Source organism: Dreissena polymorpha, chromosome 15 (assembly GCF_020536995.1).
Source record: "Dreissena polymorpha isolate Duluth1 chromosome 15, UMN_Dpol_1.0, whole genome shotgun sequence".
Classification (NCBI taxonomy): domain Eukaryota; kingdom Metazoa; phylum Mollusca; class Bivalvia; order Myida; family Dreissenidae; genus Dreissena; species Dreissena polymorpha.
In genome coordinates, this window is record NC_068369.1 from 17706788 (window position 1) to 17725967 (window position 19180).

General features: G+C 35.2%; 1 protein-coding gene across 3 annotated transcripts in view; it reads left to right on the forward strand.

Annotated features, from left to right (window-relative positions):
- Positions 1–6027: 6027 nt before the first annotated feature.
- The window catches only part of LOC127860478 (glucose-6-phosphate exchanger SLC37A2-like), a 28208-nt gene continuing 15055 nt past the window's right edge, over positions 6028–19180 (forward strand). The window contains exons 1-9 of one of the 3 annotated variants that reach the window (XM_052398566.1): positions 6028–6221; positions 7365–7446; positions 8070–8151; positions 8644–8722; positions 9060–9195; positions 9638–9714; positions 10478–10644; positions 11005–11063; positions 15030–15275. In XM_052398566.1, coding sequence (XP_052254526.1) covers positions 6154–6221; positions 7365–7446; positions 8070–8151; positions 8644–8722; positions 9060–9195; positions 9638–9714; positions 10478–10644; positions 11005–11063; positions 15030–15275 — 996 coding nt within the window. In that variant the 5' untranslated portion in view covers positions 6028–6153. The remainder of the gene's footprint in view (positions 6222–7364; positions 7447–8069; positions 8152–8643; positions 8723–9059; positions 9196–9637; positions 9715–10477; positions 10645–11004; positions 11064–15029; positions 15276–19180) is intronic. The other 2 variants (XM_052398565.1, XM_052398567.1) reach the window with 2 other exon arrangements.

Here is a 19180-nt window from a genome sequence, read left to right on the forward strand (position 1 = left end):
CATCATACGCGCAAAAACATATATTTATAAATAATAACACTCATATTCAATAGCGGGACATCCCTCGCCTGTAAAGCTTATACAAAAGTTATCACTAACGAAGCAAAGAAAATAAACATATGACTACAAAGCAGAATGGTTCTAATGTTCCGTGCAATACGTACTTTGAAAGACCCGTGTACCTTTATAACAATTAATTGGGGACCGATATGGTTATACACCGTGATCACGCGTCTACGAACGGCCGTGTCCGTAGTTAGCATCGAGTTCGTCGTGGTTTTCGAGTATCTCTTTAATCGGCAACCGGGTCGCGAACTGTGAATTTTTATAGCCATATATGACTTAAATCGTCAGCCTTGTTTGCATGCTTTGTATATGGAAACATGATTTGTAAATGGATTTTTCCGTGGCGTTCAACCTTCAACTTGAAGCCAAGAACAATACCAGACTTCATTTTATAGAATTTATTACTGCTTCACGCGCTATTCATGCACTTTCAAGCGAGAGCCGTTATATGTTGAATGACGTTTTTAGATATCATATTTAAATTTGTGTTGTGATATACAAGTGATTAGCGAGACGAGCGAAAGATTTTAATATTCTTAACTAAAAAAAAACACACATGAAAACCTTAATTTTCAGGATTTAAAAAACTATCACAGTTTGGCAACGTGACGATTTTCAAAGACATTGTCATTGATTAAATAATGTGTGTATACCCGGTTATAGTCAAACAAGCAAAATACAGTACACGAGTTCATTTTATGAAGTCAGTGACAAATTCCAGAATTCATATTCGCAATAAGGCAGAATTATGCCCGTTTTTGCATTTTTGTTCTTACAAATTTGGTGCTGGTTAAAGGGGCCGTCCAACAGATTTGGCATGTATTGAAGTTTGTCATTAAATGCTTTATATTGATAAATGTAAATTTTACATTTGAACTATTAATCTCCAGTTAAAAAAACACAAGAATACAATTTAAGAAAACGGAAAAAATGTAACACTCAACAGGGCTCGAACCACTGAACCCTGGAGTAAAAAGCCTCCCGCCTAGACCACTCGACCACCCACACTCTTTTTCATAGCGGTTATATCGTTTAGCTATATAAGCAATCCTCGTAGTTTCCCAAAATATCGAATCGCGTCTATACGACGCTTTATCCGTTGGACGGCCCCTTTAACGTGCGACTTCCCAATAACAGTGTCTACTGCAGGTATTCAATAGAACCATAACGCATGTGCTTGGGTTCTTTGTGTGAGGTCACTAACCATTGCCGAAAACTGACATTTCAATTAAGCTGAATTATTCAACCATCTGCTACGTGTTGTACTTGAAAAAAAAAGTTAAGGCAACGAGCAACAGCTCCGTGTTACTTTTTCTACTACTGGTATTCGATTCAAACCAAACATTTGAACTTGTGTCATTGTATGAAGTCATTGACCAAGTTCCATGTGAACCCAACCGGTCCCAAATGCAGTATATGCTAGATCTACATCTCAGCAAGAGTTGTTCATATCTGGAAATACAAGAACCTGTTTGGTTCCACAAGTATTCACGCAACAATTGAATATTTCTGTTACCATGCAATACAGAAATTCAATTGAAACTGCACACAGGTATTGGGGGTCATCACTCTAAGCCACAGACCAATGCCGATTGTACTGAACTGCAAATTATAAGAATGAATTCCCTTTATGTACTTTATTACTTAAGAAACTCAAGTAAACGATTACGTCCAATAAACTCTTGCTGACATGTAGATAGTGCATGGCCTGAATTTGGGACCGATTTGGTCAAGGTCAATGCTGCTGTTAAAAATTGATAAAAGTTTGCGTTGAAAAACTTATGTTATAATGAAATATTGTGCTGAACTTGTTTGTTTATGTAGGTTACAGGCTGATCTAGTGATGGGTCGCATCTGTGGCAAGTGAGGTCAGGGTCACTGTGACTTAAAATATCTTTCAAAATTATAGAGTTTCCACTCAATAACTTTTGTCGGGATTGAGGTATTGAGCTTTAATTCTATTTAGTCGGTAGCTTTCGTGCAGACCTAGTGTGGGCACGCTATTTTTAGGGCTGACCCTCAATGAACCTTTTTGTTAATCACGATTACGCGAATTTTCCATGCAAACATTAGCATATTTAGTATTTCCATTAACTGAAAACTAGGACACACAAAGTGTAAAAAAAACTACTGAAAATAAAATTAGTTAAATTTGCCAAATCTGGGTAAAAAAGATGTTTCATTTTACAAGATGCACCTTGAATATGTCTTGACTCTTTATGCATTCGTCATGAATTATTAAGGTCACATGTTTGAATAAACCAATGCCTTTTGTCAGAATAGGATCGTCTATTCACAGTTTGCTACGCTGTTAATTGCCCGACTGTTTGTCATAGATTTACAAAAATAAAAGTATTGTGTAGATAATCCCACGGGCATGGGTCTTGGACGTACACTATAAATACCTCTTTGAATCAATAGGGTAAATACACACTATTTTAAATAGGGTTTGGTTCGCAACCTTTGAATAATTTTAAATATATGAGCCGGTTTATTGGAAAACCGGGCTTAATTCACATGCTTAAAGTATCGTCCCATATTATCTTAAGCAGTCCGCACATGATAATGTCGCATAATTGGTGTATTTCATGTATATTCCTTGTTCGGTGTAACTGAAACATAATATATGTCTTCATGGAGAAATGCATAAATGGGCATCATATGTCATCGTCAAATAAGACGAGAAAAAATGCACCAAGTTATGGCCCATGGCTGGGTTCACTAATTTGTTATGTCTATTGTAAGCACATGCATCACTGTTAATTTGTGTATATTTTCATGTTAAATGACAGGTGACAGTTAAACAAACGTGGTCTCGCTTAATTATTGGCATATATATGCACAAGATATGTAAGTCACACATAAAGCCATCCCGTATCAGGTAATTCAACTCATGTTAAAGTCAATCATCCAGACAGCCGTCACCCAATTTATTTGTCCATTATTGTATAAATTGGCATCTGCGTTGTATGAAATAAAGTCTTACTTAAACGGCCGAACATACAAGTCGCATTATTGCTGGCTTTCGCGATATGGGCCCATTGCGGGCTTCGCATGTATCTTGTATTTGACAAACATTTTGGAAACGTTGTGTTGTGTTAATAAGCAGAAATAAAACGCAAAGAAATCAGAAATGAACTTTGTTGGTTACTGTGTCTTTTCCACGAACGATACACAATTACGCTACACAGTACATTTTATTTTAATGAAAATTTACAAACATTCTAACAATTTAAAATATATTGGTATGCAAAAAACCATAAGTCCGTACATAATCCTATATTCTAACAATACCAAAAATATATAAAAATTCTTTAAATACTCTTTGTGTGTACACCTTTAATTTAATGATTTCCATAACTCATAAAAATGATGTAAAACTCAAATATCTCTTTTTATTCTCAATTCACCGCTATTTATAAAAATGTACCGATAAATGCAAAATTGGCATGATTTTTATATTTGCAAAATTTGTTCATACATAAATTATTATCATCATTATTATGTTTAACATCTGACTACATAAAATTCTTTAAAACAATTCTTAAAAATTTCGTTGTCATGACGCCTTTTACTTTCATTTTCTACTTTATAAATTTTGAAATTCCCTCTCCAAGTTTGCCATAAATTTTTTTAAACAACTGACCTGAATTCATGTCGCGTTGTGGTTGTGATGTTTTCATTTTTTCGGCACGTGATCGCACTTGTGATCGTACTTCGGTCGTATCCTGGTCACGGCACCATAAAATGTACTGTGTAGCGTAATTGTGTATCGTTCGTGGAAAAGACACAGTAACCAACAAAGTTCATTTCTGATTTCTTATGTGTCGCATAATTGGTGTATTTCATGTATATTCCTTGTTCGGTGTAACTGAAACATAATATATGTCTTCATGGAGAAATGCATAAATGGGCATCATATGTCATCGTCAAATAAGACGAGAAAAAATGCACCAAGTTATGGCCCATGGCTGGGTTCACTAATTTGTTATGTCTATTGTAAGCACATGCATCACTGTTAATTTGTGTATATTTTCATGTTAAATGACAGGTGACAGTTAAACAAACGTGGTCTCGCTTAATTATTGGCATATATATGCACAAGATATGTAAGTCACACATAAAGCCATCCCGTATCAGGTAATTCAACTCATGTTAAAGTCAATCATCCAGACAGCCGTCACCCAATTTATTTGTCCATTATTGTATAAATTGGCATCTGCGTTGTATGAAATAAAGTCTTACTTAAACGGCCGAACATACAAGTCGCATTATTGCTGGCTTTCGCGATATGGGCCCATTGCGGGCTTCGCATGTATCTTGTATTTGACAAACATTTTGGAAACGTTGTGTTGTGTTAATAAGCAGAAATAAAACGCAAAGAAATCAGAAATGAACTTTGTTGGTTACTGTGTCTTTTCCACGAACGATACACAATTACGCTACAATAATAAATGAGGAAACTTATCCCCTAGACTTGACTTTCGTTCAGAAGAAACTTCCATAATAAACTTCCATAATATTCTTTCCATAAGAAACGAAAAACACCATAATCTATGGCGAGACTTTACGCGCTTGCGTTAGACCCGCTTTCCTCAGAATTGAACTCATGTATTTATGTTGGTTTCTTTGTAGCACATGAATCGTTAATACAGTAAACTCATCAGTTTGTCATACACATCTTAGATGTTGTGGATAATCTATGTACGTAAATCTGCCGATGTCAAACGTTAAAAGACATAGTTTAAAATGGTAGTATACGCGTGTAAAATTTCGAATATTCACATGAAATTAATGAAACATAAGATAGTGTTGTCAATAACGAATTGATATTATAGAAAACTTAATTAACATTTCAAATTATTGTGAATATTATTGTGAATGACACATTTAAGATGTCACGCGAGTCATTATGAACTTGAACATGAAAATGTCATCGTCTCATGAGTGCTAAATACTTCCGTCGATAAGAGATGTCATGAGAACATTCATATGCTTGCATTGGTGATTGTCCTGTCACAACTCAAGACGAAGTGGGAAATGAAAAGTGAACTTTCGTCACATCTGGAGCGGATCACGTTTTACTCGAACATTGTTTTCACGTCGGTGCTATTGACTATTTAATATTTTATGTCAGAGTATGATCTATACTCGGAAGTCAACAGATGTGCCATGTAAAAATCTCCGTCTAATGAACTTTTTTTCACTTTTAAGTTTGAAATGTTTAGCTACCCGAATCCCTACCTATTACGAGTTAAGGATCCAAGTTAGAAATAACATTAGGCATATAAATCAGAAGTACATTGCGTTTCTCACTACGCAATTCACAGGTTCATCTCCCATGATTTTCTATCTTGCGCGCGCACTTAAATTAATCGACATTGATCAGCATGCGTGTAAAATGAAGTAGGATAATTTGTAGATTTGCATGTTCCCAAAGAAAGATATTATCATGAATGTGATAATATTCTATAGCGACGGACACTTCAGACCTTAGAACGTTAACAATTTTGTATTTTAAAAGCTATATTGTACACTATGTACACAATATCCATCTTCCTTACTATAAACCAATCGTGATACATCGGCTATCTCGGATTCCTCCGTAAGATTGATTTATGAAATAAATCGTCTGCTGATCTAGAGTGACTATAAACATGTTTACAGGTATTCGACGCACTGCAATATAGCACATTTTGATTATTATCAATGGACAAGTAGCCAAATAAGATAAGCTTGCTAACATTAAACGCTTATTTCTGTACTCATTCAGTTTGTTTGTTGGACCATTTTGCGGCGTTTAGAGGTATATGATTGGTTTGTTTGGTTTATCCGTTAGTTTGTTTGACACATGTCGAGTGGGCACGTGTGATGGCCTGTTGAGATTTCACTAATCGTTGTCCTAGTAACAAGTCGATTGTCGACGGAAAATCCCGATACATACATCGGAAACAGTCGGCTTGTCACGACCGGTTTACGCTTCAATGAATTTGGACAGAATGACTCTCGTATTTATAAGAGTGGTTTATCGACTGTTGTGACAAAATCTAACAGTTCTTTTGGTGTTTCCAAAGTTTTTCGTGAGCAATGGGCAAAGAACCGATAGGGATTAAACTACTGCCTTCAGTTTCACGTGGACCTACAAGAGATGTTGCGTAAGCATTTTGAAATTCAATTAATATTATTTATTATCCAAGTTTGATCTCCGCCCATCACTTGTCGTAATGGATAAAGCATCGAGTATGTTTATCAATACGTCGACGTATTTACTGAGGCTATAATGTAGGACTGGGTAAACAATTAAGCGACAATTTTTGTATTTGATGAATAATGGACGCATTTTTATAAAACTGGTGCAGATCTGTTAATTCAGAAGATACAATTGGCCAATGGCTAAAGTAGTCCAAATTTTTGACGCTCTTAAATATTAAGCTACTTTTTATATGGGTAATATTTGGAGCAATTTAGCCCATATAAAAAGTATCTCTAAATTCTTTGCGCGTCTTATAAATGAGACTAATGGCTTAAGTAGTTTCTACAATAAAGTTATCTTGTAAAAATGTTTTGCAAATGGTTAATTAAAAGCACAAGTATAATTTCTAAAACCATAAGCAAAATAGATCTATGCAATTATAAAAAATTCCCCTGCCAAATATAAAATGGAGTTGGTAGATCTGAACGTTTTATTAAAATTTAAGATACAGAATTTGTAAGTCAATATAACAGACATGGAGAAAATCATTCCAGAAGAGTTTAAAGTTATTGGGGATGGTACAAAAATGAAATAAGTTTCTCTTATATGTCGTGATATATAGTGTAAATTATTTTAGTTCGATTGAATTTAAAGTACTTGCTACTTATATGAAACACTCTTGAGTCCGTTTCCTGGGCCTATAACCAGTACTTGGTGTCTTTGGGATAGATCTAAAGAGTGCTCCCACAGTGGGGATCATACCCGTGACCTCCCGGTCGCTAGGCGGACACCATATCCATTACACCAATACAACCTTAAGTACATTCATTACAAATGAAAGCAGGCAGATAAGTGGGAAAGGGTCTCGAAATCATTTATATGGCCATTCTCCCCCACGGTCCCACCTCAGACTCAAATAGGGAAGATGATCGTTTCAAAACTTTTGTCCTGGACTCCAAAGCAAGGAACTATAAGAACAAGAATTTGTAGTATACTTTTCATGAACAGCTATCACAATCAATTTTGAAACCAACCAGTTTGATGTTAGAACTCTATGTACAGTGTTTGTTATGAAAGCATAAATGTTCTATTTTTCATGTTTCAGGTATAAAATCTACATTCTGGTACTTACATTTTTCTGCTACACGTGCTACCACCTCTCACGGAAGCCAATTAGCATTGTGAAGGTACTTATTTTAGTAATATAAGCAAATAATTTCTTTCTTTAGAAGTACTGTTATTGTTTTGAAGCAATTACCAGCCTTTTTTTGCCCTCTGATGGTCAAGTAAAAATTCCCTTATCAAAAAAAACAATAACGCGGTCTGAAGATAATGTTATTTTTTCCAACAATTTAGTCAGCCTGATGTTATGTGGAAACAAATACAGTCTTAATATGCAATTGTTGTGAATATTATACAAGTGTTGTGCTTTCAAGAAAGAAAATGTGCTAAAAAATCTTAAAACCTTGGTTTTACACATAAAACCCCCCTCCGTAGGGACCCACAATACTTTTCCAGAAATTTACATTAAATTGCTATACCTTTGCATAGAAACGATCTTTAATGAGTTTTTTTTAACATTTAAGCTTAAGATTTAAAAAAGCAAAAACAAATAGTAAAATATCATCTCTGCTATTTGAAAAATACATGTTTTAATAAATTAAAGCTAATGATTTATGGATAGTGATACATGAGTCATGAATAAAAAAAAACATTTATGTCAATGAGCCCTGCTGACTCAGTATTCTATAATTTTCATGTAGATATGTCTTGACAATTTTATGCTTATTTTTGTGTGTTTTTTTTTCAGTCCAGATTATATCGCAACTGTTCAGACCCTTCAGTTTCTTCTGACGAAAGGAATGGTACAGAGTGTGACTGGAAACCATTTGGTGAGCCAACCTTAACAAATTCTTAGTTGTCAAAATTAGCACAAGCCTGAATAGTGATTCACACAAAATAACTGTAGTACACTATATATCTGAACTGTTTTTGCGAATGATTGATGTTTGTTCAAAAACTTGGCTACTAGGTTTTTGAGCAGTTTTTCTTGTAAGTCTATCGTGAAACTTTGTGAACACTACATGTACATGCTAAGAACAGTGAAGTTCCTTATGGTCTCAGGTGAGCACCTCAGAGACTTGGCTTTTTTGTTTTCCTAATTTTGCAAAATTTATGAACAAAAATACATTTTAAAAATAAATACTTATAAATTACTTATCAGAATTAGGGTTAATACGTAATTAATACTGGCTATAACATAGACAAACTCAGAAGAAGTCAAAATTTAACATGTTTAGCACAGACAACGAAAAAGGACTTTGTGATGAATATATTTATTTCAAAAGGTAGTGCAATCTATCATTTTATGGCTCTTTTTTTAGATAAGTCTGATGCCTCTGCTCTCCTTGGGGGACTCGATCTGGCCTATCTCTTTGCCTATGCTGTCGGCATGTTCTGCAGGTACTTGTGATTCTTTTAAGTATTGTTTTGTGGACCCAAAAGTACATTTTAGGTGCCAGTGGCATTCACGTCTAATATCAAGAGGTCCCTGTTTGATCCACACTCAGGGAGCGGGTTCAAGATTGTCTCATAAGACACCAAGTACTTCCATACCACAGTTTAGGAATGGATCTGCAAATTAGCTGCAGCATTGCTTTATGGATAAGATACAAATAGCAGTTTCAAAAATAGACACATAAATATGAGATTTTCCCAACCCTGAATGTAAATCAAGGGACAAATTACTTGAGACAACCTCACACAATCAGAGAACATACTTTGTTTCTTTCATTTGCAGTGGTCATATAGCTGAGCGCATAAGCCTGAGACTGTTCATGTCTGCTGGTATGATCCTCACAGGTGTGTTTACTGCTGCTTTCGGCCTTGGATATTTTTTCAACATCCACAGTTTCTACTACTATGTGATTGTACAGGTATGCTATTATTGACCACAATTGCTGTTTTTCTAATGCCTTCTTCACCAACAATTTTTTTCAACTGTTTGATCATGATTATGGCGGGTATTAAAGTTGTTTGTCATTAACAAAAACGAAAATTAGGAGAATGTCAGTTTTAGAAATATTCAAATTAATGATGGTCTGAAAATGTAACATAATGATATAATCCCCTTGTTTTTACAAAATAATTGTTTGTATATGATGTCCTTTGTGTTGCATGTATGGCTCTCAAACATTAACCTAATAGGAAATCTATAAGCATAAACTTAAAAGTAAGTTAGTTGTATCATCATTTATCTATTTTACCCATAAGAAAAAACTAAAATCATACTAATTTTACTGAAATATTTTAATGCATGCGAGTCATGGTCATGTTCATTGTGATGAGTCGTATCAACATACATGTATTACTTTTAAGATTTTTGGAGGTCTTGCGCAGTCTACTGGGTGGCCAAGTGTTGTGACTTGTGTGGGCAACTGGTACGGCAAAGGAAAGTAAGTTGTCTGTACACTGGACTATACTTTAGTTCAATTTGCTATTTACCTTGTAATTTAAATAATGTTGAAAATAAAATACGTTCTGTGAAATACAAATCGCCTTATACTGATTGATTGCAAAAAGCTTTGCAATGGCAATTTAGAAGACCAAATGTTTGTTCATTTCAGGCCTTAAATATATCTTACAAATTTGCTTTAAACAGCCATGGTAACTAATGTTAGTGCTTTCTTTAAAAAAATAATTTATTTAGTAAAACATTCACATAAAGTGACTCTGACTAAATATGAATGGAATCATGAAACAATTTTCTAATATTTATGACTTCAAACTATACTCAAAGCTAGCTTCATCTGATATTTTTTAACCCCTTCCCTCATAAGAAACAAAGTAAAAATGGCTATGTGCAATCAGCATAAAACCAGAACAGCCTGTAAGTAACTCGCAGTCTGTTCAGGTTTTATGCTGTTTGCTGCTCATCAGTATCTAAGATTTTGATATGAAGCCTTTCAAGCTTCAATCTGGTAAGAAAGGTCTTTATTTGTTTAAACATGGCGTGAACCACTGGTGTTTGGTGCATAGCCAATTCACTGAAACACTATCAATATGTCATAAATAAAAACAACATATTATATCAGAACTTTTGTGTGTGTCAAGGTGATGAAAAATGATGTTTTATGGCATATTGATAGCGTTTTGATGAATTGTCCACGCGCCAAACACTTTTGACGTGAACAACACAAAAATGTCTCCCTGTTTTAGGCGTGGTCTGATCATGGGTATCTGGAACTCTCACACGTCAGTGGGGAACATTCTGGGCTCCATTATAGCTGGCGCGTGGGTTGATGGGGCATGGGGTTGGTCCTTCGTGGTGCCCGGCATCATCATTGCATCCATGGGCGTGTTGGTCTTCCTGTTTTTGGTTCCAGGTAGGTCACAAAGCATGAAGCTGTTTCCTGTATCCTTTTCAGTTTTTATCTCAATATTTAGTTGTCAGTCCGCACAGGCTGATCAGGGATGACACTTTACGCCTAAACTGGATTTTTGCTAAGAAGATACTTTCTTGATAAGAAAAATATCATAAAATCGGAAAGTGTCGTCACTGATTAGCCTGTGCGGAATGCACATGCTTTTCTGGTATGACAGTTTACACACATGCTTTAAAACCCCTTTTCACAGATCATGGCCCATATAATAAAAGAGATCTAATACAAATTCAGAATTTGGTGTAAATTCCTTGCAGACTTTCGAACCCTTCGGTATATAATTTATGACTGTTTGTTTTGTAGAACCCGCTGATGTTGGGTGTACTGAACCTGCTAGTGATCAGGGAAAAGGGAATGAGGAGGTATTGTACAATATATAGCCTTTATTCAATATCTGTTATTTTTATACATTAAATAAATTCATCTTTGAAGTTATTTTTCTATTGATGACCAATCTGAGTATTCAACAGACAAAATGCATATAAAGTATTGAATGTGGACATATGCAGTCTAAATTAATACTCTAGTCTACGTTTTAAAGATGCAACATGTTAATAAACATTAATAGGGAAACCTATCATTACTACGGGATGAACGGGTTAATTAAAAGGTAAACTAAAAAACCTTCAAATAACGATAACTTTCAAAACTGTCACATTGCATGTTCATGCACTCTCTTAAAGGTTACACATGCAAAAACATGAAGTCCTTTCACAAAGGTTACATGCAGTCATTCTTTCTTTTATGACTTTGATAATAAGCAGCCATGATATGACTTCAAACGGAAGGCTTATATGCAAGATGTAAGAACACAATCCATTTTTCTTTGTTCTTGATTGTTATTATTGTTTCTAGCTCAATAACTTATGGTGTGTTGGTTTTTGCTTGAAATGGCATCCTTCATGCCACTGAACGCTGGTGTGTAACTTAAAAGATAAATATTAAGAGTTAGATTACACAGAATTCTGTTAAATGCTATTTTTCAAATGTTATGGTTGCATGTTGTTTTTTTCTCAGAAGCAAGCTTGCTTTTGCTTTTGTGCAGACAACATTTTACTATTATTTGATATTTTATGTTTAAAGAAACACATTTCTCTAAGATAACTAGATACTTATGTTTGACAAAGCCTATGGTTATCTTATACATGAATGCAAAGTTATTCACAATTATTTTACTTGACAGATTTTTTATTAGCTCATCTGATTGCTCAGGTGAGCTTTTGTGACCGGTTTTTGTCCGTCGTATGTCTGTCCGGCCGGCCTTCCTTTAACATTGCTCGTAAACACTCTAGAGGCCACATTTCTTGTCCCATCTTCATGAAACTTGGTCAGAAGCTTTGTCCCAATGAAATCGCGGCAGAAACTGGGTTGTGTCGGGTCAAAAACTAGGTCACTAGGTCAAAAAAAAGAAAAACCTTGTAAACACTTTAGAAGTAACATTTCATGCCCAATCTTCATGTAACTTTGTCAAAATGTTTGTCTTAATGATATCTTGGTTGAGTTCAAAAGTGGTCCGATCTGTTGAAAAACATGGCCGCCAGAAACATGGTAAACAATCTAGAAGTCACAATTTTTGCCCAATCATCATGAAAGTTGGTCAAAACATTGGTTCAATTGATGTCTCAGACGAGTTTGAAAATGGTCGAGATCGGTGAAAAAACATGGCCGCCAGTGGGCGGGGCATTTTTCTCTATATGTATATAGTGGCAGTTTTCCCAATTTGGCTATAGAGAAACGTTGTAAACACTCTAGAAGTAACAGTTTTTGCCCAATCATCATGAAAGTTGGTCAAAACATTGGTTTCATTGTTATCTCGGATGAGTTTGAGAATGGTCGGGATCGGTGAAAAAACATGGCGCTAGTGGGCGGGGCATTTTTCTCTATATGTAATAGTGAAAACATGTGAACACAGAAGAAGTCACATTTTTGCCCAATTTTCATGAAATTTGCTCAGAACATTTGTTTTCTTGATAAGAGAGTTGAGTTAAAAAATGGTTCCGGTCAGTTGAATAACATGGCTGCTGGTAGGGGGTCAGTTTTCTCATTATGCCCCCCCCCCCTTTCGAAGAAGGGGAGATGTATTGTCAGTGCTCCAGCTAGAATTTGACAAGGGCAGGGTGGCTTTTTTGTGAAAAGCGCACTTTCGACGCGCAGTATTTTGTGAAAAGGGCACTTTCGACGCGCAGTATTTTGTGAAAAGGGCACGTTCGAGCGCGCGGGTGTTTCTGGAATGCTTTTTATTGCATGTTAATTTATATGTTATAAATAATTGTATTATTCCCATTATTATTAAACCATTCAAATATAATGTCTACAATGAGGATTAAACTAATTACAATGTAATAAGAGATTTATGAATTATCATATGTAAAAAAAAAAAAAAAAAAAAAAAATATATTTTTTTTTTTTTTTGAGGGGGGGGGGGGGGCAGGGCGGAGGTTCGGGGGGGCAGGGCGGAGGTTCGGGAGGGCAGGGCGCGGCGCCCTTCGATTTAGGCCTAGCTGGAGCACTGATTGTTTTGCTCATGTCGGTCCGTCTGTCCACCAGATGGTTTCCGGATGATAACTCAAGAGGGCTTATGCCAAGGATCATGAAACTTTAAAGGTACATTGATCATAACTCGTAAATGACCCCTATTGATTTTCAGGTCACTAGGTCAAAGGTCAAAGTCACGATGACCCGAAATAGTAAAATGGTTTCCGGATGATAACATAAGAAAGCTTAGGCCTAGGATCATGAAACTTCATAGGTACAATGATCATGACTCGTAGATGACCCCTATTGATTTTCAGGTTACTAGGTCAAAGGTCAAGGTCACGGTGAACCGAAATAGTAAAATGGTTTCCAGATGATAACTCAAGAAGGCTTATGCCTAGGATCATGAAACTTCATAGGTACATTGATCATGACTCGAAGATGACCCCTATTGATTTTTGGTAACTAGGTCAAAGGTCAAGGTCACAGTGACCTGAAATAGTATAATGATTTCTGGATGATAACTCAAGAACGCTTATGCCTAGGGTCATGAAACTTCATAGGTATATTGATCATGACTTGCAGATGACCCCTATTGATTATCAGGCCACTAGGTCAAAGGTCAATGTCACAGTGCCAAAAAAGTATTCACACAATGGCTGTCAAGGTCACGATGACTCAACTTAGAAAAATGGTTTACGGATGATAACTCAGGAATGCTTATGCCTAGGATCATGAAACTTCATAGGTACATTGATCATGACTCACAGATGAAATAATCATGAAACTTGACCAGGATGTTTGTCTGGACAATATCTAGGTCAAGTTTGACATTTGTTAAAGATTGAATGAACCGACTCCCCTCAGGTGAGCGAACAAGGGCCATCTTGGCCCTCTTGTAAAAATAAGTCACTTTGATTGAAAAAAAGTTGAATTTTGCAAATTTTTAGATGGGGCATATGCCGTCTTTGACTCCCTCTGAATCGGAGGTTCTGATATTACTATATTGGACATTATAGCTTCACACTTAATTTACTAAACATATTCCATATATATTAACATATATATTACCAAAAACTCAACTTATATACTCTTTTGTGCATCAGTGGAATGATTTTGGGCTAGTTTTTACAATATTATAAAGGGAAATAAAAATTTCATTAAAATCAGGTGAAAAATTTAGAAACTTGTTTATGGTAACTCGAACTGTTCCTGCAAAAGGTGCTAAATTACATGTTAGGGGTATACTTGTTTTACACAGATAATTGTTTTTAAATGTATGCACAAAATATCCATACACCTTGGAATGAAAGGAATTTAAAGAAATTCATCATGTTTTCCCTTGGTTGCTTTGTTTATACAGGCCCAATCATTGTTCCAAATCATACTAAATGCATGTTTAAATTTGATATTTTACTTTGAATCATCATTAAAAAAAAACATGCTAACATCAGTTGCTCTTTTAATTTATTTTTCTTTAACCCTTTCCCACTCAGAGGCAACGTGAAAATTGATACATATGTGCAAACAGCATAAAACCAGAACAGCCTGCGAGTAACTCGCATTGCGAGTAACTCGCAGTCTGTTCAGGTTTTATGCTGTTTGCTGCTTATCAGTATCTAAGGGTTGAAAATGAAGCCTAAAAAACTTGAATCTTGTAAGAAAGTTATTTAATTAAATGTAATTTCTGAGGGACTAGTACTACAAATGTGTCAACAAAAAAGTATCTAAGTGGGAAAGGGTTAACACTCTTTTCGGGTATGTGCTTGGTAAATGTTTTAATATATTGACTCATTAACAGTTGTATCACAGTCACATCCCAATGTACCTTTGTTCATTATGTGATATTTTAGATCGAAACGCAGAATTCATTCTCAAATTACAAACAGAGTTTCTCAGATGATCAGAACTCCGTCCCTGTAATTGTAACGTCCAATGGTCACACTCATTCCTCACAAGATTGCAGTATTAAAAATGGCTATTGTACAAATGAAAAAGGCGAGATTATTGGGCATGCCATTGGCATTGGTGCATATTTTGTTAACGGAGACACTATTGCATCTGGGAAACTCACTCATTGTTCTGAGGCTGCTGTGAAGGTATAATTTTAAGATTTACCCCCCCACTCTGGTGAAAACATGTAGCGGTCTTATACAACATGGTATGACAAATTTAAGTGATGAACCAATATTTTGTTTAATATGATTGTTACATGTAAGATCCAACCTCTATTGCTAGTTATTACCAGTTGTTTAATAAGTTCCTTTAAACCTTTCATTGTTGGTCTGAAAATATTGGTCATACATGCCTATTTCACTATTTGTGGTCACGTGTGATAAATTTCAGGCTTAACTTAAATTTGTCATAAGATCTAAGATAAGACCAGACCAAAATTCAGTGCTCCAGTCAGGTGATTAAAAATGTGGACCACATGTTTTGACAGTGATTTTTGAAAATATTTTCTTCAATGCCCAAAATTGGATTAATATTAAATAATTTCCGGAAATACACATGTTTTACTTTGAAAATAATTATTGATAACACTGTTCTTTATAAGTAAGCAGGTTATATTGGTATGGATTAACCCCTTCCCTCTCAGAAGCAAAGTGATCATGGCTATGTGCAATCAGCATGAAACCAATACAGCCTGCAAGTAACTCGCAGTCTGTTCATGATTTATGCTGTTTGCTGCTCATTAGTCATAGGATTACGAATGAAGCCTTTCAAACTTGAATCTAGTAAAAAAGGTATTTAATTAAATCTAACTTTCTAAGGGACTACACATTTTGTCAAAAAAGGTAACTAAGTGGTAAAGGGTTCGATTCCCTTTCCAAATTTTAACCTGATTGGAGTTCTGCTTCTTTTATTATGGATATCGGTATGCTATATCAGTGTCTTCTCAACTTGTGTACGCCAATTTAGCAATATAATCAGCTAAATGTTTTTTTTCCAAGGATCTTCATCAATGAAAAAGCACTATTTCTTAATCTTGGTCTTTGAACGTGTAAATGCAATGCTCTTCAAGGGATTATTTTATGAACATATTATCAGGTTCTCAAATAGATACTGTGTACATGTATATGTTTTCCCCATATGTGATACATACATGAACGGCAATTTTTTCAGGACGTAAAATAATGGCATTTTCGAAAGAAAGTGGGATTTTACAAGCAATATGAATTTAAGATATTAATTCCTTATCCTTAGATATGTACAACTCTTAACTGTAATGTGCTTGTTTCAAAATGAAATTCATGTAGTTACAAAAGAGTTAAGGTTCCTTTGGTATGACGTACACAATTCATAAAAAAATGGGTTTGTACCTCATGTAAATTTCATTTAAGTTAGTTTGAATAAGTGAATAACTTCTTTTTCATCAGAAGAACAATACGTTCGTATGATCAATCACAACAATTCTTAAAGGGGCCTTTTCATGTTTTGGTAAATTGACAAAATTAAAAAAAAATGTTTCAGATTCGCAAATTTTCGTTGTAGTTACCATGCTCTAAAATATCCATCAATTCATCTTTAATTTGATGATTTGAAAATCTGAAAATTATCAGCATTGCAACGCGAACGATTGAATAATGTGGAGAGTTCTGTTGTTGTCGTTATAATTTGTGAAACTACGAAGATTCCTTATATAAGGTATAAAATACATCTCTGATTGTATCAGCTCAGATGGCCGAGTGGTCTAAGCGATAGACTTTAACTCCAGAGGTCAGTGGTTCGAGCCCAGATGAAGGTTACTTTTTTCTTTCTTTTTATGCCCCGGAAGGAGGGCATATAGTGATCGGACCGTCTGTCCGTCTGTCCTTCCGTCACACTTTGCATTTAGGTTTCGAAAAATGCTCATAACTAATATATCCCTTCACATAGCAACTTGATATTTGGCATGCATGTGTATCTCATGGAGCTTCTCATTTTGAGTGGTGAAAGGTCATCCTTCAAGGTAAAAGGTAAAATAACATGTATCAAAGCGGCGCAGTAGGGGGCATTGTGTTTCTGACAAACACATCTCTTGTTTTTTTTAATTCTCATTTTTTTACTGGGGCTTTTTAGATCCAGTGTTTACATTTATCAATAAAAAGCATTTAATGACAAAATTCAATACATGCCAAAATCTGTGAAAAGGCCCCTTAAATTGAATAGTATTTCTAAATTGACTTTTAAAGTGCATCATTACTGATGAGTGAGTGGTAAATACTATGTACATACTATCACTAGTTTTATCAATGTAATTGAACCTTGCTATCTCTCACTCTCACATTTCTCTCAAATGTGATTGCTTTATCATTAATCATACTTGTGGCAAAAAACATAGTGAGTACAGTAATGCACATTAAGTATTTACTGTTAGGATTGTCTTGATTAGCAAACAAATTGTTATCAGTACTTGACTTCGTTCTAACGGTGTAGTTCTGACCCTTTTGTTCTCGGTATGAATCAGTGTAACATGACCTTGTTACATGTTTAAATTATATATGCTATATTGTTCAAATATTAACCCATTTATGCATAGTGGACTCTCCCATCCTTCTAAGTTGGATCAATTTATTTTCAAAATTAGGGACGTCTAGTATATTTATTTCTATATTTAGAATATTTCTTACAGAAATTCCTTTCAGGAAACAGCGCAGACCCTGATGAGACGCCGCATTATGCAGCATCTCATCTGGGTCTACGCTGTTTGCCCGTGCCTTTTTTCTAGACGGTAGGCATAAATGGGTTAAAGTTCCATTTAAACTTTCAGATCAGTTAGGACGAAACTTACACTCATGTTTTGTTATGAGTTTAGTAATTACTCAAGAATCCATTTGTCTACATAGATGTCTAGTGAAATATATATACAATTTCTTGAAGTTAGCAGATAAACCAGAAACAAATATTTCCTTCCACTGGCCTATACTGGATGTAGTGTTTTGTCTTTGTTTCATTGCCTTGGGTGTGGTTCTTTGGAATCTTCCGAGTAGACAAAGCCATTAATCTAGCATCAATTCAATATAAGCCTTTCTCTGTGGAAACCAGGCTTAATGCTGTGCTCTTTTGAATATTTTGGTAAAGGGAGAACTATTCTGAATCCAAAATTTAGTCAAGGCAGAAATCGTCATCCTTGATTGGCATATGTGGACTGCACAAGATATTCTAGTACAACATTGAACACAAACGCATTAAGCATGGTTTTCCCATAGACAGGCTCATTTGTTTCTTTAGATGATCAGTGTGTTTTTTCACCATTTTTGGAATCCGGCCAGGTACCTTTGGATTGGGAAAATTTGCGGCGTTTTGTCTAAAGTTGGGAAATTAGTGTTGTTGTTGCTTTGCTAAAAAATGCCTCAAAATTGAGAATACAAGTGTTTTCAGTAATATATTTACTAAGGTTTAACTTATATGGATGGGAGTTGAACAAAATATTGAGGTATAAAAAACCTTCCATTGGGAATTTTTAGCTTCCATTAGGGAATAAAATAAACTTTTTCCATTGGGAATGGTATAAAAAACCTTCCATTGGGAATTTTAAGCTTCCATTTGGGAATAAAATAAACTTTTTCCATTGGGTAAGGGGCTGATTACCGGACCCAATTTTGAATGAAAAAAACACACTGGGATGCCAGGTTAAGCTTGGTATGGATCGCTTATCGCTACTCTCTTTTATTACAGCTAAACATATTGCTTTACATTCTTGATTTGATATATACTTTACCTATAAAATGTACATAACTCGTAATATTGTTTCCTTTCAGCAAACAGCGCAGACCCTGATGAGACGCCGCATCATGCGGCGTCTCATCTGGGTCTACGCTGTTTGCCCGTGCCTTTTTTCTATATTTTACCTATAAAATGTACATAGCTCGTAATGTTGTTTCCGTTAGTGTGTAGTGCAGCTAGACATTTTTTCTTTGCAATTACAATTTAGTACATAATCACTTCGTAATAAGTGTATTGCAGAAAAACAAACAATCATCAATATCGTATATAAACACATTTACTTATGATATGCAAA